The sequence below is a fragment of the Tursiops truncatus genome, chromosome X, assembly GCF_011762595.2.
Source record: "Tursiops truncatus isolate mTurTru1 chromosome X, mTurTru1.mat.Y, whole genome shotgun sequence".
NCBI classification, from domain to species: Eukaryota; Metazoa; Chordata; class Mammalia; order Artiodactyla; family Delphinidae; genus Tursiops; species Tursiops truncatus.
The window spans coordinates 126,918,996-126,941,573 of NC_047055.1; the positions used below are offsets into that span (position 1 = coordinate 126,918,996).

Genomic DNA, 22,578 nt, shown 5'->3' on the forward strand with positions numbered 1-22,578 from the left:
GCGGCCTCGGGGTGTCCCTACCGCGTGTCAGCGGAGGGAGAGTTTATGATCAGAAGTGAGGGCTTGCCCAGAGCAGGGACGAACCGACAGGCGCGTTTCTCTTCCGTGCCCTTTACTCTCCATGTGTGTTACTTCTCTGCAAATAAACTTCATGCAAGAGTTGACAGAAATATGAGTCGATGAAGGAAGGCATGACCGATGCATGAAAAAATAATCACGGACATTCTAAATGAGGTAGCTGATGCAACCTAATTTTTTTTTTTTTTTTTCCGGTACGCGGGCTTCTCACTCTTGTGGCCTCTCCCGTGGCGGAGCACAGGCTCCGCAGCCATGGCTCACGGTCCCAGCCGCTCCGCGGCATGTGGGATCTTCCCGGACCGGGGCACGAACCCACGTCCCCTGCATCGGCAGGCGTACTCTCAACCACTGCGCCACCAGGGAAGCCCACAACCTAACATTTATCTGACCGTTTCTTTCCTTCCCTCCCTTCCTTGCTTCCTTCCTTCCTTCTTTCTCCTTCTTCCTTTTTTTTTTTCTTTTGTCTTACTGATCTTTTTTGTTTGCCTCAAGATTCTTCATCAGGAAATAATTCCTTTCCTCTTTCTCTAGTGGCAGATTTTTCAGAGGTTTGCCCCAAATTTCCTCTCCGATAACTCTGGTGCTGCACCATCTCAACATTTGGGCTCTTCCAAGGAAAAAACAATTAAGGGTCATAAACAAAACCACATATAATGGAACATATTTCGCTTTAGTGAATGCCTCTGTAAGCACTTGAAGAAGATATAATTAAAACTTTAAGGAATGGCATTAAAAGAAGGAAACCCTTCTGATAATAACGGCCTTCCTGAGAAGCTTTTTATTCCGATATATACAATAAGCAACGGCTCGGCAATAACGTTGGAGGCGGACGCATAACATTTACTTTTATTATTCATTTTATTATAGAAACATGAATGTATCTCTCCTCTCTCTGTATCTATAAGCACACACATATATACACATTTATACAAATATATATGTCTGTGTATGTATACATTTGTACACGCACATATGTATGTAAGTACATTTATGGGCGTGTATGTGGGCATGTGTATTCCGTACCCTCCTACACAGCATAGGGAGATCTCCAAGTCATCCCAAAGTCAGGAGGGAAGGTTATATTCTATAGCAACGATTAAAGTGAATGGCGGAAGATTTTAAAAAATAAATTTTCTGTTTCTTGATGCACATGTTTTGTGTCACTGACATGTACTGTGTGATGTCTTGCGAAGCTTACCCCCATGGTGCACATTCAAGTAAGATCCGCTGGAAATACGGAAGCGCTACCTGACATCTGGTTTTGTGGTTCCACGACAGGTGTCCTGGGATGACCCACCCCGACAAGATGCCAACGCGGGCGCAGTGGCGAGCACTCTCCGTGGTGCTGATTCTGCTGTGGGGACATCCGCGCGCCGCGCTGGCCTGTCCGTATCCTTGCGCCTGCTATGTTCCCAGCGAGGTCCACTGCACGTTCCGCTCCTTGGCTTCCGTGCCCGCTGGGATTTCTAAACATGTGGAAAGAATCAATCTGGGGTTTGTACCACGTTCTTTCTGAGCCATCGCAGCCTCCTCGCATGCGTGTTGATTTGGTTTTTCGTTATGTGTGTGTGCGTTTACGTAACTGCGAATACATGCTCCTTTATGTGTCGCTGTGTCTTGCGTTATGTGCTCCTATATGGGCTGAATCGAGGGGGCATTTGTAACTATACTAAATGTGGTCCTTTGGGGGCTGTTACCTGCATTGATCCGTCACCGGAAGCTTCTATCACAAGGCTGAATAACGAACCGTCTCGGACAGCTTCAGTTCCTTGCTAAGTCTCCGTTGATAACAGTTCTTTAATGCAGATATGAAAGCATATGACACACACATCAATATACTAATAGTATTCTAAATGGACTTCAGGAACTATTACATAATAATAAGAGGAATAAGTGAGGCATCTGTGACACTTTGTAGGTTATCTGCATGACGCAGTTGTGACATTGAGGAAATAAGAGTTCTTTCAGATTTTGCCTATTTAAAATATTAGTATCTTTTTTTTTTTTTTTTTTTTCGGTACGCGGGCCTCTTACTGTTGTGGCCTCTCCCATTGCGGAGCACAGGCTCCGGACGCGCAGGCTCAGCGGCCATGGCTCACGGGCCCAGCCGCTGCGCGGCATGTGGGACCTTCCCGGACCGGGGCATGAACCCGTGTCCCCTGCATCGGCAGGCAGACTCTCAACCACTGCGCCACTAGGGAAGCCCAATATTAGTATCTTTTAAACAGATATTTTAATGCAGCATTTCAGGGTAGAATTTTTGTATTTTAGTTTCCTTTTGTACCCATATATGCTTTCTGTACATTAGTGTACATTGCTATGAATTACAGGTACTCATGTGCAATTTTCATATTAAACAATGTACAACTTCAATAGTAAACAATCATTTGGACTGCTTCAACAAAACCTATTCGCTACTTTCTACCACCCATAAAACAACGAAATTATTTAGGGTTTGATGAATAGCCGCTGTGGGGACATTTTCATAAGATGAAACAAAAAATTGTAAACCTGCCTAGACATCTCTGAGTACAGAGCTTCAACCGTTCTTGCATTTGTCGATTATAAAGTCCAGTAGTAGAATAAAAGAACGAGAAGTTAAGACAATAAGAGAAAACACTGAACCCATAGCAATAGACCATTAAATAGCCTTCTCCAAAAAAGTTTGGCAAACTTTACGATTTGACACTCTGAAAAATCTAACACAGTGATGATGGTTCCGTGGGGAAAACAATTTGGCTTTGCCAGCAGAGAGAACAGTAACAGTTTCCTTGTTGCCATCTTTAAATCATTTTACAATTTTCAAACCAGTTTCCTTTTCACAATCTTACAGTTCATTCAGAAGGGGAACTGGGGCTGCTTTGAGTCAGGCTAGGATGGGCTGTGCTAGTTTGTGGAAAGGAAAATAGAGCTTATCTATGATTTCTCTTCTTTCTTACACCTCCTGGGGTGCAAAAGAGCTCTGTCTTTAGGGGTCGCCCCTTTCATGAGCCATTTTCAGCATAGTGTCCCTCTTGCGGGTTAACCACCTAATCCCTCAAGGCTGACCCCTTGTCAGGGCACAGAATCGGGGCTACTGTTAGGCCTTAGGGGAGCCCCCTAGACAGTGTGGGATCGAAGGTGCAGGGGGACTGTCTTCTGCTGTGTTTCCTGTGTAGGAGCCCCGAATGCCTCACCCGTTGTGTGTTGAGGATCTGGGCTGTCAGGCTGGCTGGGGGGTTGGGGAAGACACCGCATGCATCCTCTCCCAAAAGTTAGCTGTGTGATAGCTTGAGACTTGCAAGACCTATAAACTGTTTTTTTGTGGAGCTGTTTGCATCTCATTCACAGTTTCCAGGAGGGTTCTCTTCCGCCCATCTTTAAATTGACGTGTTTTGTAAGCGTGGAACCTATGTCACGTCTCAATGAGAACATAGTTCTTGGTGGTTTCATTTTAAACAATTAATGCTGAAGACAGTGAATTACAGTGTCCTACAGGCTTTGCCACTAGAATGAAAGACAGATATCAAAATTATGCTTTTTCCTACCATCTCCAATAAGATCTTGAGATGGTTTTGTGTGATATTAAAGATAAAGGGGAAAAAAAGGAATAGCTTCACTGCACCCACATATATTACTTCCATCTGGCTTAATTTGTAACATTATTCAATGTGCCACATTTTAAAAATCACTCTTATAATATCACAGCACTATTTCTGGAAACCAGTCTCGAAGCAGATAAGGAGGCTGGCATTGTGCCTTTTGTTGGGGGAAACAAAAAACAATAGCAACGTCTAATACAGATAGAACTCAGGGTCTGAGTTGTCTGTTCACGGTCTGGAAAGGGTTTAAAACTCTCAAGGAATGAGGGATTATTGGCAGAGCAGTAATGAAAAATTTTCATTCCCACACAGATGTTTTTAGGGTTCTCACTCAGCACTGAAAGAAAGATCTGCTGTTTCCTGTTTGGACAGCCCCAAAGCTTTTTCAGAAATCACTTTCCAAATATTTCTGAGTAAGAACATATCATGCAGTTAAATGTCTGATTTATAGACCTTTAAAGATTTTCCCCCCTTTGATTGAAAGATGCGTTCTGATGACATCTTGCTGAAATTTCTCCCATGCCCATCAGCTCTTTTTCATTTTAAATTCTGCTTTGGGATCCTAACGGATATCCGTGAAGCAATTTTACATATATTTGTTTTTTTCTTTTTTATTGGCGACATCATTGACACCCTTATATGAGTTTCGGGTGTAGAACATGATGATTTGAGATGTGTATATATTGCAAAACGGTTCTATGTTTCTGATATAAAAATCGTTCCATTTAGCTGGTTATGTAGTCAGTTATTGCCCGTCAACAGATGAGGAAGATGCTTTGGAGAGAAGGATGGGTAGCTGACCAGTTAAAGGATGGGACTGTACACCAGGTCATTTCAGTCTGCCGGTCAAATTATTTTCCTGACTGCCACGTGAGTTTCCCCGTCTCTCTGCCGGCTTTTAGACAGATGCGGAGAGAATTCACCCACACCCCTTGGGTGTGCAGAGAGAATACAATGTTTCCTGCATTTGCCATTCACGTGATTCCCTTGTCTTTTGTCTGTCCTGGAAATGTCCCCCCCCCCGGCCCCCCCACCCCGCATTTGTAACCTTGACACCCGCAGCTCCTGCATCTGTCACTCTCTTAAAAGGAAGCACCAGGAAGAGGGATGCAGGAAGGAGGATTCCTGAGCTGACATGCCCCCCATCCAGGACTTTGAGGGGATTTACTCAGGTGGGGAGGGAATCCAAACAAGGTGACCCCCTGCACGCAAACATCTTCCTCCCCTTTATCGTCTGCCCGCCGCGGCACCCACCGTTGTAGCTGGACGTCAAGTTGGAAGTGAGGCTCTGGGGAGACAAAAAAATTCCAGGAGAGGAATAGCACAGCCTTGAACGAAAATGTGCTGCGGAACATCAGACTCTTTCTGACCCACCTGAGAGGTGGAGCCTTTGACTTGCACCACCGCCTGCCTCCGAGTCCAGACCTGCCTCTTCCCTCTGGCCTCTCTACTCTTCTTTACCTCTGGGGTCTTCGCAGGTGGCGTCACCTCCCCCCAAGCCCTTAGTGCATGCGTCCATTCGGGAATGCTTCCTGCATGTGCACGTCTCAGGTCTTCACTTGCCTCCTGGGTCCCACCCTCACTGTGGCGTCTGACAAGCCTCTTCAACATCCCGTGGCAAATACAACTTGCAAGTGTTTCCCCCGCAAGCTCTTCCTTATCTGCAGTTCCATCCCTCAGCCATGCCTGTGGCCTCTTGCTCTAAGCACGTCTGGAAACTTCCCACGTACGTTGATCTCCACGGCGGCCACCCTGCCCGCGGACACCGGCGTCCCTCCCCGGGATGCACGTGGTCTCCTCCTTCCCCTCTTGTCTGTCTCTGACCCATTCTGCACAGAGTGGACCTTTGTTGTTTTACCACGTGACTTTCTTCATGCCACAGCCTTCCTGAAAACCCTCTAGTGACTTCCCGGTGGACTTGGAACAAAGGAAGCTCTTTCCTCTCTACATCCTCCCAATTCTGAGATTACCTGGTCCCTGCCAGCCTCACCAACTTCCCCTGACAATATTCTCCCACAAACTGTTTCCAGACGAGCGTCAGGCAACAAGGAATGGAAAAGAGTTTACGCGCTGATACTCATCCCCTCTTGGGTGTTCACCGTCTCGGGCAGGTTTCTTGGTAGCGTCCAAGTAATGATGAACAAATGAGGCAGCGCACCAACCCCCCATCCTGTCCCAACCTGGGTTAAGGCAGGGACTCTCCACTTCAGCACATGACGTTTGGGGCCCACTTACCACGGTTCCTTGTCATGGGGGCTGGCCAGTGCATTGCAGGATGTTGAGCTCTGGGGTGGACCTCACCTCCCTAGAGGCTGTGATCACCGAGGTGTGGGGCACGTATGTGTCTCAGGAGGAAACTGGACCTGGCCATCACCTGCCGAGTTAGCTCTGAGCTGTTACCGGCCTCCTCTACAGACGCATTTCCTTTTGTTGAGGTGATAAGGGGAAGTACAGAAACCATGTCAGGATAGATGTGTTGGATTTCCACAGAAGCCCTGACCCCAGGTTCCTGCCCTACGACACAGCAAGGTACAGGATTCTCTGTTCATCTTATAATTGGTTCTCCAGGGATTCACTTTGGGGATTCCCTGGTGTCACTAACCACGGAGCAGCGAGGGATTTCCAGACCGGTCGAGGAAGCGTCTTTACCAATCTCTCTGCAAAAACAACACCCCAAACGCACCAGAATGTTTACAGATAACTTCCATCACCCATCAGAAATGGGAGCTTGTCTTTGCGAAATAAGGGTGTCTGTTTCATTTGGTCCTTTATTTCAGAGAACGTCCTTGTCTTACTATATGCAAAGCCACTTCCAAAGCTGTCTTTTGGTTTTTTGGTTTTTTGGTTTCCATGCGTGCTGGCCACATGTCTTTGTTATGATTTCCAATGAGGGGCCCTTTCGACCAGCTGCGTTTAAAGGTCTAACTCTTATGTATCTCCCCAAATAGCCTGTGACCACGTAAGTGTGCTCCCAGTCAGAACTCCAGCGATCACGCCTTCACTGCACGAAGGCTAAGAAAAATGTGTGGGTTTCTTTGCAACCTTAGAAATAGACAAGGACACGGAGAGAGAGGATTATGCTTTGCAAGTGGCACGAGTACAACCCTAGAATCAACATTTTGCTCAGTCGCCCCTGGGTGGGCTGGGAACTCCTCCCAGCTGGGCTTTAACTTCACTGCTCCTCATTCCAGTGACTTATTTTCCAGGTTCAATAGCATCCAGGCTTTGTCGGAAACCTCGTTTGCGGGACTGACCAAGTTGGAGCTGCTTATGATTCACGGCAATGACATTCCCAGCATCCCCGACGGGGCTTTGAGAGACCTCATTTCTCTCCAGGTAAACCCCGGGCATTTATGAACAGCGCGACTAGCAGCCTCTAGGACCCGTCGTGAAGAGGGGAAGCTATAGAATGTTCCCTAACAATGATTTAAGTGGCCTTTTTTTTTTTAACCTAAGAGACGAGCTTAATGTCATTACGTTCCTGCCCTTTGTTCTGGTTTCTCTTCCTGGTTGTGGGTTGGTTGGTTTTCAGGTTTTTTATTTAATCTTAGACAGGATTTCCCGTCCTCCCTGTCTTTGTAGGTTTTCAAGTTCAGCTACAATAAGCTTCGAGTGATCACAGGAGAGACCCTGCGGGGGCTCTGGAACCTCATAAGGCTACACATGGACCACAACAAGATCGAGTTTATCCACCCACAAGCGTTCAGCGGCTTGACGTCCCTAAGGCTACTTCACTTAGAGGGAAACATGCTTCACCAGCTGCACCCTGCCACGTTCTCCACGTTCACGTTTCTGGATTATTTCAGACTCTCCACCGTGAGACACCTCTACTTAGCCGAGAACATGATGACAACCCTTCCCCCCGGCGTGCTTCAGAGCATGCCGCTTCTGGAGAACCTTTACCTGCACGGGAATCCGTGGTCCTGTGGTTGTGAGATGAAGTGGTTTCTGGAATGGGATGCAAAGTCAAGAGGTAAGGACAGGAGAGCGGCTGCGTGACCCTTAGCTGCCCAACCTTCACCTCTCTGGACAGATTACGTTCTGCGCCATTGCTTCGTCTTAGGTCGGGTGAAATCACGTCCTCAAACCAGTGAGGCAGGAGATGATATCACTGAAATGTCAAGACAGCTCCGTGGCATAATTCAAACGCATGGATCCTTTATCGAAACGTAGAGCGATTATCATTTAATGAGTGATCGACAGTTGGCTCTGGTTGGCATAGCAGGCATGTTTGGAGGATTCTTTTCGACCTTGGGTTACAGCTAGAGGTTGGATTTTCCATGCATCCTCGTCCTACAGGAAGTGTTCAGGGATGCTCGGAAAAGAGAACGCTGGGCTGGCTATGTGATTATTCTTCTGTGATGGGGGATACAGGTGTTCTGTACTGAACCAGAGGGGGGGAAAAAAACCCAGGATTGATAGGTAGAAGTTGCAAGAAAGTAGATTTTGCATCAAAATAAGAAAGATTTTTTTTCCTTTTTTCTTTTACACCCCCTTCCCCAAGCCCCACGTTGGAACCCATCCTCAGAGCCCGTTGAGCTTATCCTACCTGAGTCTCGTGGCTCATCTCCAACCTCACAGCCACCAGCCTGGGTCTAACTCCTTTCTCCTGTCTCTGAGGAGGCAAATGGAGTGCTCTGAGTAGGTCTTTTTCTTTTCGTTTTTTAAAAACATTTCTTACCTTCTTATTTTATTTATTTATTTATGTTTGGCTGTGTTGGGTCTTTGTTGCTGCGCGTGGGCTTTTCTCTAGTTGTGATGAGTGGGGGCTACTCTTCGTTGCGGTGCGCGGGCTTCTCATTGCGGTGGCTTCTCTTGTTGCGGAGCACGGACCCTAGCCGTGCAGGCTTCAGTAGTTGTGGCGCGTGGGCTCTAGAGCGCAGGCTCAGTAGTTGTGGCTCGCGGGCTCAGTAGTTGTGGCGCGTGGGCTCTAGAGCGCAGGCTCAGTAGTTGTGGCTCGCGGGCTCAGTAGTTGTGGCGCGTGGGCTCTAGAGTGCAGGCTAGCGCAGTGCCTACCCTCCTGCGATGGGCTGGTCCCGCTGTTCCCTGTACTCACTCTGCTCTAGCCACACTGCGCTGCTTTCTGTTCCAGGCACCGTCTGAACTGATTTGTAGCTCAGCGTCATTGGACCTGGTCATCATCTACCAAGAAAACTCTTCTGTTAGATGTTCAAGGGTCTGGCTTCTTTTCAGCGTTCAGATTTTCACTGAAAGCTCTCCTCCTCTGAGAGGTCTTGCTACCCTTAATTTCAGCTTAGCCTCTCAGCCTGTGGCCATCGAGGAACTTCCAGCCCACACACCTTAGGTCACAATTTTGTTTTCATTTATACATGTCACAATTTTGTTTTCACATATATATATATATATATATATATATATATATATAAAACGTGTATGTATATATATTCTTTTTCAGATTCTTTTCTGTTGTAGGTTATTTACTGAGTAGAGTTCCCTGTGCTATACAGTAGGTCCTTGCTGTTTATCTATTTTATATATGGTCCTGTGCATGTGTTAATCCCAAACTCCTAATGTACCCTCTCCCCCCTTTCCCCTTTGGTAACCGTAAGTTTGTTCTCTATGTCTGTGAGTCTGTTTCTGTTTTATAAATAAGTTCTTTTGTATCATTTTTTTAGACTCCATATACAAGCGATATCATGTGATATTTGTCTTTCTCCTTCTGACTTGCTTCACTCAGTATGATCATCTCTAGATCCCTCCATGTTGCTGCAAATGGCATTATTTCATTCTTTTTCATGGCCGAGTAATATTCCATTGTATATATGTGTCACATCTTCTTTATCCATTCATCTGTTGATGGGCCTTTGGGTTGTTTCCATGTCTTGGCTGTTGTAAATAGTGCTGCAGTGAACACTGGGGTGCATGTGTCTTTTTGAATTATGGTTTTCTCCAGATATATGCCCAGAAACGGGATTGCTGGGTCATATAGTAGCTCTCTTTTTAGTTTTTTAAGGAACCTCCATCCTGTTCTCCACAGTGGCTGTATCAATTTACATTCCCACCAGCAGGGCAGGAGGTTCCCTTTTCTGCACACCCTCTCCAGCGTTTATTGTTGGTAGGCTTTTTAACGATGGCCGTTCTGACTGGTGTGAGTTGGTGCCTCCCTGTCGTTTTGGTTTCATGGGCCGCAGTTTCCTTTAGGCGCGTGCAGCGGCCAGGTGTCTTTCCTCCACGTGGAGATGCTGAGATTCAGGTTCTTTCATGGATGGCTCCACTTTACATTTGATGCCAGATTTGCTAAATCAGGCAAAGGATGAGGAAGGACAGGTATACTGACCTCTTAATTTTCTTAATCAGAAAAGACACACGTCACCTCTGTTCGTATTTCAGTGCCCAAACCCCTCTGGGTCCAGGACAGGCTGAAAACCGTCATGTCCCAGCAGGAACACTACACGCTGGTGGTGGAATCATGAAGCTTCGGGGGGGTAGAGAGCCGTCGCAGCCATTCTGGAGATACACGCCTGTGCCTTTGTGTGCCCATATGTATGCATTATGTCTGCATATGTTTGAGTGTGTCCATATGTGTGTCTGTGTGGTATGTCTTGTATTTGTGTGTATGTGTGTTTGGGGGGGGTATGTCAAACCATCCTATTTGCATCTCAAGATGTTTATTTTGAAACTCGAATAGAGAACTGCATTCAGAGAAGCAAAAGTAGACATAGTGACGTTGGTTGGAAGGTTTATAATACTCCGGGTGACGGCAGTTTGGCTGTTTTATTCCCAGCGCGGATGGAAAGAAGTGGACACGTGCCACGAAGACTGTCAGAAAGCATCCTAGTTTTCTAGTCTCCCCAGTTACGACTACAGAAAAGCCCCGAGACGTCTAGCAGGGAGGAAACATAATGTGGTTCTATAGGTGTCAGTTCGAGGAACCTTTGTGCCCTTTAATAGACGTGTCAAGTAGGACGTTGGGTGTGGGACTCATAAGAATGAGTCTGGGCGGGAGAAGCACAGCTGGAACTCATCACTGGCGAGTGAACGGTAACTGAAACCATGCACGTGGGCGAGGCCATCTGAGACCTCGGCACAAGCAGGGAAAGGGCCGAGACCGACTCAAGGAACACATCATCCGTAACGAGTTGGGCAGAGAAGGAGGAAACAGTGAAAGAGTCAGTGTTGGCCAGAGAAGGAGAAAATTCTGGAGGACTTAATGTGCGGGAAGCCAAGAGTAGAATGTGAATCCAAAAAGTAAACACTGCCTGAAATGAATAATTCTAGCAAGAGAAAACATAATTATAAAAGGTAGACACGATACGATCCATGCCAGCTGTCGATCCTATAACCTGGAAATATATTCACGGGTTGCAGTGACTTCACGTAGATTCTCCTGGGCCCTCATAAAAGGTTACTTGTCTAATACGTATGAATAGCCATTCTTTTTTAACTTAAAAATACCTTTTAGAAAAGTACTCATCACTCACCGTCCGGAAGTTCCAAAACCCCGGTGAGGTACCACGCACTGTGCTAAACTGACTTCAAGTCAGAGGTGACGTCACAGAGCGAGGTGGGTGAGGTCCTAAGTCGTGGTGGAAGTGCATCCGGGTGATAAAGATGCAAAGGCGTTAACCCTCTGGCCGTTCTTTGCGTCACTGACTCATAGCATGTTTGTGTGTGATTGCGTGTTTCAGGGATTCTGAAATGCAAGAAGGACAAGGCCTACGAAGGGGGTCAGCTGTGCTCCACGTGCTTCAGTCCCAGGAAGCTGCACAAACAAGAGCTTCAGAGGCTGCAGGACATCGCCTGTGAGAAGCCTTCTATCGAGTCCCCTCTGAGACAGAACGGGAGCGGGAGTAGCGAGGAAAATCAGAGTCAAGAGCAGGACGGCGACAGCCCATCCTCCCTGCAGGGCTTCCAGTATCCTGTATGGAACGTCTCTCTGAATATGAGCGACGAACACGGGAACACAGTGAACTTGGTCTGTGACATCAAGAAGCCCGTGGACGTGTACCAGCTACACTTGAACCAGACAGACCCTCAAGAGATAGAGATAAACGCCACGGTCGCCTTGGATTTCGAGTGTCCGATGACGCGAGAAAACTATGAGAAACTCTGGAAGCTGATTGCCTATTACAGCGAGGTCCCTGTGACGCTACACCGGGAGCTCACGCTCAGCAAAGACCCCAGACTCGGCTACCAGTACAGGCAAGACGCCGACGACGAGACCCTCTACTACACGGGCGTCAGAGCCCACATCCTGGCAGAGCCAGAGTGGGTTACGCAGCCGTCCATACACCTCCAGCTCAACCGGCGTCAGAGCACGGCCCAAACAGTGCTGCTGTCCTATTCCTCTCAACATGCTGTCACCGTGTCCGCCAAAGACGCGAGGCCGTCTCGGAGCAGAAGCTGGGTAATGATTGAGCCTAGCAGAGCGGTGCAGAGAGCCCAGACCGTCTTGGAAGGGAGTCCATGCCAGCTGAGCTGCAACGTGAAGGCTTCTGAGAGCCCGTCCATCTCCTGGGTGCTCCCAGATGGCTCTGTCCTGAAGGCACCCATGGAAGACGAGGACGGGAGATTCTCCATCCTCACCAGCGGCTGGCTGAAGATCAAATCCACGGAGCAGTCAGACGCTGGTTTGTACCAGTGCATCGCGCAGGTGAGGGATGAAATGGATCGAATGGTCTATAGGGTCCTTGTGCAACCACCTGTCACTCAGCCCCCTGACGGACATACCGTGACCATTCAGAAGAGCCCGGGGGAGCCGGTGACGCTGCCTTGCAATGCTCTGGCCATACCTGAAGCCGAGATCAGCTGGATCCTTCCAAACAGAAGGATAATTAACGCCATGGCTAACACGTCGCACACATACATGTTGGCCGATGGAACTCTTTACATCCCAAAGGTCCAAGGAAGCGACAGTGGTTACTACAGATGCGTGGCTGTCAACCAGCAAGGGGCAGATCATTTTACGGTGGGGATCACGGTGAGTAAGAAGGGATCTGCCAGGTCATCGAAAAGAGGCAGACGCCCAGGTGGGAAGACCCTTTCCAGAGGAAGAGGAGATGTCGTGGAGGATGAAGGGGGATCTGGCCTAGGAGATGAAGGTAACACCATGAGGAGAGTTCTCCATCCAAAGGACCAAGAGATGTTCATCAAAGCAAAGGACGATGCCATCGCTGGAGGTCAGAAAACCAAGAAAGGGCGCAGAAAACTGAAACACTGGAAGACTTCCGAAAAGGAACCAGACGCAAACATCGCAGAAGGTCGCAGAGTGTTTGAGTCCAGACGAAGGATAAACGTGGCAAACAAACAGATCAGTCCAGAGCAGTGGGCAGATATTCTCGCCAGAGTGCGTGGGAGAAATCTCCCTAAGGGAACAGAAGTACCCCAGGTCGTTAGAACCAGCACTCCTCCATCGGAGAGTCTAGAAGTGACACCCCTTTTGCCTGCAGCTGCTCCCCGCTCAGTATCACCTGTGCAGACCACAACCAGTGCAGAAGAGTCCTCAGGAGATGTCTCTTTATTTGGCAAGGAAGAGCAGGTTTCCGGCACTGTTTCTTCCACCAGGATGGCTCTGGTCCAGTCTGGCCACGACGGAGTGATTCTTGCTGACCCCAAAGTGACAAGCGCACACCTGGAAGAATTGATTGATGAGGAGTTTTCTGAGAAGACCAAGCCTGCAGCTCCCACTGCAGTTGACTCGAATTGGGCTACAGCCACGACACCGCTACCTGTGCCTTACGAATCTTCTACTCTACAGACCCTGGATGTGGTCCGCGAAGAGCCCACTGACAGAAACATGGCCACAGAGGGCTGGTCTACACTAGACGCTGGGTCCATGCCAGGGGCTCCGGCCAGTGAGTATGAGTCGCCACTGGATGCCATCTCCCTGGCGGAGTCCGAGACCCTGCCATACTTTCACCGAGATCTGGAGACAAATTCACAACCAGGTGAAAGTACGACGAAAGGACACACCTCCGCACACGTTACTCCAGTGCCTGCCTCATGGGTTGCTGACACCAGGACCTCTGAGCCATTTGAAGATCCCATTTTAGGGGACCCCGAAGTCCCAGCACAAACAGCTCTGCAAGAGCAAACAGAGAGCCCCGAGCTTGTGAAAAGTGGTTTAAGCACTCAGGGCCACCCACGGATTCCCAAGGGCACAGAGGAGAATTCTCAGACACTGCAGGAAGGAGGTCTGCGAGAGAGAGACCCCAAACGCTCCGGAATTCCTGAGAGTAAGAGGCAAGGCATCGAATCCAGCACGCTGCCGGACTCAGCCCTGGAAGCCGTGACGAGCATCACTGCCGTGAAGCACCCCAAGAGAACCACGCTTGGCGTTCTGCTCGACAGGGACACCAGCACGGTAGCCATGATGAGGCCAACCCCAAAGGCCACGTCCCCGTCAGCGCTGACCACTCATCCTTCCCGAAGGAGACCCAGCGGGAGGAGGCGATTGCGCCCCCACCGATTCCGGCACCGGCATAAACAAACCCCGCCCACGACGTTCGCCCCAGCGGCCACGTTCTTGGCACCACTGACTCAGGCACCCGAAGTGAAGACTTCAAGCCAAGCGGAAAGCTTGCTGGTTCCTGCATCTTGGGTTGACAGCACCGTTGGTACCCCAAGACTGATGGACGTGGAGAAGCATGCAGAACCCGTATCCAGGGGCGCCCCACGCAGGAAACATGGGAAGAGGCCAAAGAAACATCGATACCTCACCTCTACCATGAGCTCTATAGCGTCTGTGTCCAAGCCCAGCCCTTCCCCAGAAAATAAACGTACAAACACTGTTACCCCCAGTTCAGAAGTTGTACTTTCACCCACCACCGTTTCTCTCACAACTGGAGACCCACGTGAGATAACCAGAGTGGAAGATGACAGGACAGCCGCCACCGAAGCACATTTATCTCATGATAAATTCCGAGAGACAATTCCAGTCACAGACGAGCCTGTATCGGACGGAAAGGAAATTAAGAATTACGATGTCACAAACATCAAGGACTCTAAAACCAACGGTCTGGTCCCTGGCGAGTCAGTCACTCATGTGGCCTCACCTTCTGGGGCCGAGGTCTCCAGTGTGGGAGTGTTTAAGGAGGCATCCCCTCCTTCTGGCTTTCCAGGAAGTGCAAGGTGGACTCCTCCAAGGGCAGCCCAGCCTGGGCGGCTACAGACAGACCCACCTGTTACCAGCTCTTCAGAAGCTCTTACAGACTCACCCTTTTTAAAAGAGTCGGAGGACCTAGGTTTTCCTTCTGAGTTTTCACCTTCTGCCGCAGTCTCTGTGCTCTCGCAACAGGAAGAAGTGGTCCCTTCAACTACTCTCGCCATCCTAAAAGTAGAGGCATCTTCAGGTCAGGTGGAAACCACCATCAGTGGTCAGAGTCATCGTGAAACCACTCCAGCCACTCTCCGTTCTGAAATTAGACACCGGAATGAAGTCTCCACACGTGCCCTGGTGGGGGAACCAGCAACCCCACTCCCACCCACGACTCGTGTGTCTCTGGCTGAAACCACCGCAAAGCCCACACCTCTTACGTCAGAAACACTGCCAACGTCAGACGCTTCCAAACAAAACATTTTCTTCCATTATGCTGGGGGGACCCCAGCCACTGGAACACCTTCAGTGAATAACGAAGGAACTCAGCATGGATCGAAGCCAAACGAATTATCCACTCCCTCTTCCCACCAGGACAAATTTACCTTCACTCCAAAGCAGGAGTTGCGAAAGGAAGCCTTGGACGGTACGACCAAAAACGGCCTTCCCGGGCGTCCAGATACTCACCACGAGGCTGGGAGGGTCCAAGGTTTCCACCAACCAGCCAGAGTCGCTGCCACAGCGGTCCCCCAGAGAGGAACCGTGAGGCGGCCACACACGGCCACAGCAAGCTCCTTTAGATACGTGGTCACTCGCCAGCCCCACCTGACCAGCAGACCGGAAATCACTGCATATCCGTCCAGGGATCCGCCGGAGAATAGGCACTTTACGGCTCCGGTATTACCAAGTTCAACGACTCCTGTGGTTCCGTTGCCGAGGTCCAATCCTAGCATTCCTAGTAAGTCGACTGACCGGGGAACTGACCCATTCAACGGCAGCCCCACATTGTTTGGAGACAACAGCATCCCTGATTCAAGAGACCCAGCTGGCAAGCTTCCAGATTCGAGAGTCCCGTATTATCCCGATGGAAGAGTCCCTTTCTTTTTCAACAGGACCCTCTCTTTTCCACAGTTGACAGTTACTCCGAAGCCTCGGGTCCCCACCTCTCCTGCCCCAGGGACGAGAGGGAGAAAAGTCAACCCGGGTCCCTACAACAGGATACATTCTCAGAGCGTCACCCATGTGGACTTTGGTCCCCCAGCACCTCCTGTACTGCACCTTCCCCGGACCGTGACACCACCCTCCACAAACTTAAGAAACATCCCTCTGGTCTACTCCACCCGGAGCTCCATCCCTTTCATGACATCTGCCCAGCCTTCCAGAAGCTTCCATCAGAGCAGCTCAAAGCTCTTCTCTTCCAGAGGGCCACCTGCATCCAAATTCTGGACGCTCGGGGAAAAGCCCCAGATTGTCACCAAATCCCCCCAGACCGTGTCCGTCACTGCCGAGACAGATGTCATGTTCCCGTGTGAGGCTATGGGGAAACCCAAGCCTTTCGTGACTTGGACAAAGCCGTCCACAGGTAGGGTGTTTAAACACCTGCATTTTAACCAGGGCTTGTGTAGGGGAGGGGCTTACTGGAGTCCGTGAGTTCAGGTAGAACCAGAGATTCCGGGCAGAGGGACAGGCAGATGGGATGGCAAAGGACATCTGAGAATCCGCCGACAGGTGTATTCCTTTACGGGCACGGGAAGTGGGGAATTAAAATGGGTGTCGGGTTTTAATGGAGTCATGGACACACGTGCGAGCTTCTCTGGGTAGGGCATTCCTAACCGAGGCTCAGGGCCGTGCCACTCTTGCCTCTTCCCAGTGAGGTCCAGCACAGAAGTCCTCCACGAGCCATGTCGGGGTGCAGAGGGGCGTGAGGGGAACTGTGCCAACCCCTCTTGTCCTCGCGCTGGCTTGAAAGGTCAGTGAAGCTTGGTGTGAGCTCATCAGGCATTGCTTTGACTTGAACCTAGAGATAGGATCGTATGAGTCCGCCCGGGCTGCCGTCGCGAAGCGCCGGAACAGATGGTGCGGCTGGAACAGCACATGTATTTCCTTTCAGTGTGGGGAGGTTGAAATCCAAGATCAAGGTGTCACTAAGGCTGGTTCCTCCCGAGGCCTCCCTCCTTGGTGTGTAGACAGCCATCTCCTCCCTGTGTCCTCATAGGGTCGCCCCTCTGTGTGCGTCTGTGTCCTAATCCCCTCTTCTTACAAGGACACCAGTCCTGTGGGATCAGGACCCACCCTAATGACTTCATTGTACCTCCATCCCCTCTTTAAAGACCCCCAACTCCAAATACAGCCACATTCTGAGGTCCTGGGGGGTCAGGGCGTTCACATATGAATTGTGGTGGGAACGCAGTTCAGTCCGTAACAAGGCTCTATACAGTGGTCTCTACTTAGCAGGCTGGGACGCCCAAAGACCACTGTGCTTCATAAAATGACCGTCGGCTTTCCCGATGGCGAAAGAGATTCTAGGAGACGGAAGAAAGTAATAGCGGAGGGCCTACAGCCTCCACGAACGGACCTCCCTTTTCCCCTTTCTCTTCCCTTCTCTCTCAACATGGCTGAGTCCTTCAGGCTCGCATCCTGTTCAGAGGGTTGGGTTTTCTTCGGTTGCCATTGAGATAATCCAGGAAATGACAAGTGCTGCTATCACTAGAGAGAACTGCACATTCCCTGCTTATCTCACACATGTTGGCTGTGCCCCAGTGGTGAGCAGAGAGCACTGAGCACGGGGAACTTACCAGCATCTTGATCAGCTCCGCATTTGACAGCAAACGCTTTCGTAATGCTCTAATAAGGAACTTGCTTGAAATAGCAAATGGGGAACACCACGGGGTTTTCATTCTAGAAGGACTGTGCCTTCGAAGGAAGGCGTGTTCCTCCCCTGGGAGATCCCGTTTGCATTCATCCTTAGGGTCCACCGTACCCTATGCCATTTAGAGCATCCCTGGACCACGCCCCCTCCCTAGACAGTCACGCACCTTCCTCTACCTGACCAGGAATCTGTTTCTACTGCTGGCTTCTCCTTTGTTAGCTAGCTCCAGTTTTCAGAAAGTTCTTCCTCATTTCATGCCCAAACCAGACAGTCTCCCATCCAGCCAGCGTTGTTTTCTGGAGCTGCACGATGTCTCTTATTGTATTGAACCTTTTCTACCCAGTAAACCAAATCATCTCATCGAGTGCTAACAGGAGGCCACCTTCCACCTGCCCATCGTGATCTGCAGGCGGTTTTAGTGGGCCTTCCCTCCCACCTGAAACCCAGTGAAATAGACAAGCGCTTTGGGGTCCCTGCATCATAAAATGCCTCAATGGGGAAGTGGTTGAGGGGCAGCAGGAGGCCTTCCACGCCCACAGTCACCTGTCATCCAGGAGGGCTTGGACCCAGACCAGAAGGACCTGCATCTCCTCGAAGGCAGGGAGGTTATACTGTCGTCAACCAGCACCTGTTTCCCTATGAGCAGGTGGGCTGGGAAGACTCACCTGCAGTACCCCGTGCACGACGGAAAGCCTTGTCGGGGGAAGTTTCAGGTAACTTAGGAGGTCGAGGACACGAATCCGCAGCACTAGGGCTGGGAACAGCGTCCAGGGTTCCAGGGTTCCATGCAAAGGCAGGACTCCCAGCTTAGAGAAAATGACTAGGAAAAGACGCAGAGGAGTTTGTCAAAACTAAAATGAATAGCCCACTGACGGGCGCATGGACCCGGGAACCGAGCAGCGTGGGATAGGGTGGGAGGATTGAAACTCAGGGTTTGCTGGGGCTTTTCCCAGTCTTTCAATATAGGATTTGTTATTATTCAGGTAAGGTGAGGCTAACAGGTCAGGAGATGACTGCCACTGAAAAGACACTTGGTCGCTCACGGTTGCCAAGAGGAAGGGGCACAGCACACCAAGCGGGGTTACACGGGGAAGCACCAGGGTCGGTCGGGAGGCAGAGGGAAAGGGGGAAACCAGACGAGAGCCTTTCCTGTGATTTTTGCGGGAAGGAACAGGTGAGGCAGGGCGAGCGGGGTTAGGACGGCCTGGTGTGAATAATTCCAGCAGGTCCTGGGTGCACGGGCTGCCCTAGTTGTCTGGTACCTGTCCTGGGGGGATGAGGGCAGGTGGATGGTGGCCCAGAGTATGGGAGCCTCTCAGAGCAGGGAGTGGGGGGCAGGCTCTGGATGGGTGAGTTTGCATTTGGAAGGGGGGTCCTCTGCTATATCTCTAGGAATTGGCCATCCCTGGAAGGTCAGCAAGGCCCCAACACGTCAAAACATCAGAAACTCTTGATTATTACAGACCCCGACTGTGGCAGAGTCCTGAGGGATGGGCTATAAAATACAGGGGGTGTAGGCAGTGGGGAGAAGGACGGGCGTGTGGACGGCTGTGTGCCCTCTGACTGCAGAGGTGGGGCTGTCAGGCACCGTCAGGAAGCCTGCGTCAGCCTGCAACTCAACCAGACGGGGCACAGCACGACCAGCCCCGTGTCGCTCTCGGGACCCTGGCCGGACAGAGGCAGGCGGTGACTGAGAACCTGGGGCATCCCTGCAGCCGACCTGGGGACCTCAGGAGGACAGCCTCCACGCGGCGAGGCAGAGGCTGAGCGAAGTGGGGCTGCCTCTCCAGTACCTAAAGTAAATGAAGAGGCCACCCTGGGAGACCCTGGGGTTCATGACGGGTTCTGGCGGCTTCCAGAACCCTCTCTGAAAACCATGCCTGCTGCCTTGGCCTGAAGGTGGCGTATGCCCTGATCTGGGGATTAGCGTAACATCCACGACGAATATCAGAGGCACTGGGGGTGGGTCTTTTTTTGCTTTCACTGTCTGGACATAAAGAGGAGAATCAGATTAACTCATAATCCTTGTTTCGTCCCTTTGGCAAGACCGTGTTTGCCCTGAACCTGACGGTGCCTGTGTTTGGTTTCCAGGGGCTCTCATGACCCCCAACACCAGAGTACAGCGGTTTGAAGTCCTGAAGAACGGCACGTTCGTCATCCGAAACGTACAGGTGCAGGACCGCGGCCAGTACCTGTGCACGGCCACAAACCTGCACGGAGCAGACAGGATGGTGGTCCTGCTGTCGGTCACGGTGCAGCAGCCCCAGATCCTAGCCGCCCACTACAAGGATGTCACCGTCTACCTGGGCGACACCATCGTCATGGAGTGCCTGGCCAAGGGGACCCCAGCTCCCCAGATCTCCTGGATCTTCCCCGACAGGAGGGTGTGGCAGACCGTCTCCCCCGTCGAGGGCAGGATCACGCTGCACGAAAACCGGACCCTGTCCATCAAGGAGGCGTCCTTCTCAGACAGGGGCGTGTACAAGTGCGTGGCCAGCAACGCCGCCGGCGCGGACAGCCTCGCCATCCGCCTGCACGTGGCGGCCCTCCCACCCGTCATCCACCAGGAGGAGCTGGAGAACATCTCGCTGCCCCCTGGCCTCAGCATTCACATCCACTGCACCGCCAAGGCCGCGCCCCTGCCCAGCGTGCGCTGGGCGCTGGGGGACGGGACGCAGATCCGCCCTTCGCAGTTCATCCACGACAACCTCTTCGTCTTCCCCAACGGGACCCTCTACATCCGCAACCTGGCACCCAAGGACAGCGGACGCTACGAGTGCGTGGCCGCCAACCTGGTGGGCTCGGCGCGCAGGACCGTGCAGCTCACCGTGCAGCGCGCCGCCGCCAACGCGCGCATCACGGGCACCTCCCCGCAGAGGACCGACGTCCGCTACGGGGGGACCCTCCGGCTGGACTGCAGCGCTTCCGGAGACCCCTGGCCGCGCATCCTCTGGAGGCTGCCGTCCAAGAGGATGATAGACGCGCTCTTCAGGTACGTGGCGCTCCTGCCTCGCCAGCAGTCCCGGGGCTCCTGAGCCTGTCTCCCCTCTGGGTGCTGGGGAAACCTCCTCATGGGGTCGGGCAGAAGAAGGAATGACTCCTTGTCGGCAGTGCTGACGCGCAGATGTTGCTTCCTGTGTGGGCCGGGTCGGGGGCATTTCTTTCTCACACGATGCAATCTTGTCTTTTTGCTTTGTTTCCCGCCCCGCCCGGGGGCGGCATGTGGGATCTTCCTTCCCCGCCCGGGGATCGAACCCTTGCCCCCGGCACTGGGAGCGCAGAGTGTTGACCACTGGACCGCCAGGGAAGTCCCAATCTTGTCTTTATCAGTTGAGATGCAGAGCAAACACCTAGCCCTTAGCCCTGCTTTTCTACTCCCCGCCTCCAAAGAAAGATAAAGCAATAGCTTTTGTTGTCATGCTCGTAGTTTTTTTTTTTTTTTTTTTTTAACATCTTTATTGGGGTATAATTGCTTTACAATGGTGTGTTAGTTTCTGCTTTATAAATGCTCGTAGTTTTAACTGTATTTAAATAATTAGATAAAACAATTTCTTGTCTTATTCTAATCTCAACAAAACACATAGGAGCTTCCGATCGTATCTCAAAATGTGTTAGCAATAGAAGGAAAGGAGATAAAACAAAGAAATCAAAGGCAAGTGGCAGCACAAAGGTAGCACATCTGCAATTCTAAGAGTTCATCTTGGCTAGGAAAAAAAGCACCTTGCCCTGCCCCGTCTTCAATTCGCAGATGTATGACTCTAGAGCAGTGGGTCTCAACCAAGCGGGATTTTCTCCCCCGGGGACATTGAGCCATGTTTGGAGACATTTTTGGTTGATGAGACTTGGGGAGCAAGGAGGGGATGCTACTGGCATGTGGTGTGTACAGACCAGAGATGCTGCTGAACACCCCACAGTGCACAGCACAGCCCCACGTCAGAGAGTCGTCTAGCCCCAAGTATCAGTAGTGCTGACGCTGAGAAATGCTGTCTTAGCAAGGAAAACTATCATCTATCTATTTATCTATCTATCGTTTATTTTTATCTGTCGTCACCTATCTGATATCTATCGTTTATCTATCTGGTACCTTTCCATCTGCCTGTCTATCCTCTATTCTATGTATCTATCTGGCATCCCTCACCTTTCCATATCTAGCTCAAACCCTTTACCTATTTACCAATCATCTGTTTTTCTATATCTAGCATCACCTATCTGATATCTATCGTTTGTCTAGTATCTTTGCATCTGCCTGTCATCTATTCTATGTATCTCTATATATCATCTGTCATTTATCTTATCATCTATCTTCATCTGTCTCTAGCTCTATCTACCTACCTAGCCATCCATCTTACCTCTCTCTCTGTCATCTGTGTCTATCTGTCTATCATTTATTTTTATCTGTCTGTCATCACCTATGTGATATGTATTATTTATCTCTATAGTATCTTTCCATGTGTCTCTATCATGTATTCTCTGTATATCATCTGTCATTTATCTCTTCTGTGATCTTTCTCTATCTCTAACCCTCTGTCGCCTGTCTGTCTGTGGAAGTGGTTCTCAACTAGACGGTTCTGTCTACCAGGCCTGCACTCACCCATGTCTGGACACATTTTCAGTAGTCACAGCTCGTGGGGAAGGGTTGATACTCTTTGATTAGTGGAGACCCAGGAGGCTGCTCGAAACCTCACCATGCACAGGACGCCTCACCACGGAGAGTCATCCAGCCCCTGCTATCAGTAGTGCCGAGGCTGAGAAACCCTGAGGTAGACCCCAAAAGCCACTGTCTCTTTAATAAGTGTTTCAAGATGCAGAGGAAAGAGACAGTGATTGGCAACAGGAAGCAAAGACACATCCGTGGCGTCATGTTGGAAACCCCCTGGCTTGTGGTGCGTCTCCAGCCCACACAGCCTGGCAGCTCAGACAGGAACCCGCCTCGGCGCGGGTTCCTCCCTGGGACGTGACCCAAAGCAGCGCCCAAGGCTCTGCGCAGCTGTGTC

At 50.6% G+C, this 22,578-nt stretch overlaps 1 protein-coding gene across 1 annotated transcript in view; it reads left to right on the forward strand.

Annotated features, from left to right (window-relative positions):
- Positions 1-22,578, forward strand: part of LOC101325505 (matrix-remodeling-associated protein 5) — a 29,037-nt gene that overhangs the window by 1,643 nt on the left and 4,816 nt on the right. Inside the window, exons 2-6 of the mRNA XM_033849241.2 lie at positions 1,357-1,572; positions 6,866-6,995; positions 7,242-7,632; positions 11,309-16,297; positions 19,676-20,576. Of these exons, the coding sequence (XP_033705132.1) occupies positions 1,357-1,572; positions 6,866-6,995; positions 7,242-7,632; positions 11,309-16,297; positions 19,676-20,576 (6,627 nt within the window). The remainder of the gene's footprint in view (positions 1-1,356; positions 1,573-6,865; positions 6,996-7,241; positions 7,633-11,308; positions 16,298-19,675; positions 20,577-22,578) is intronic.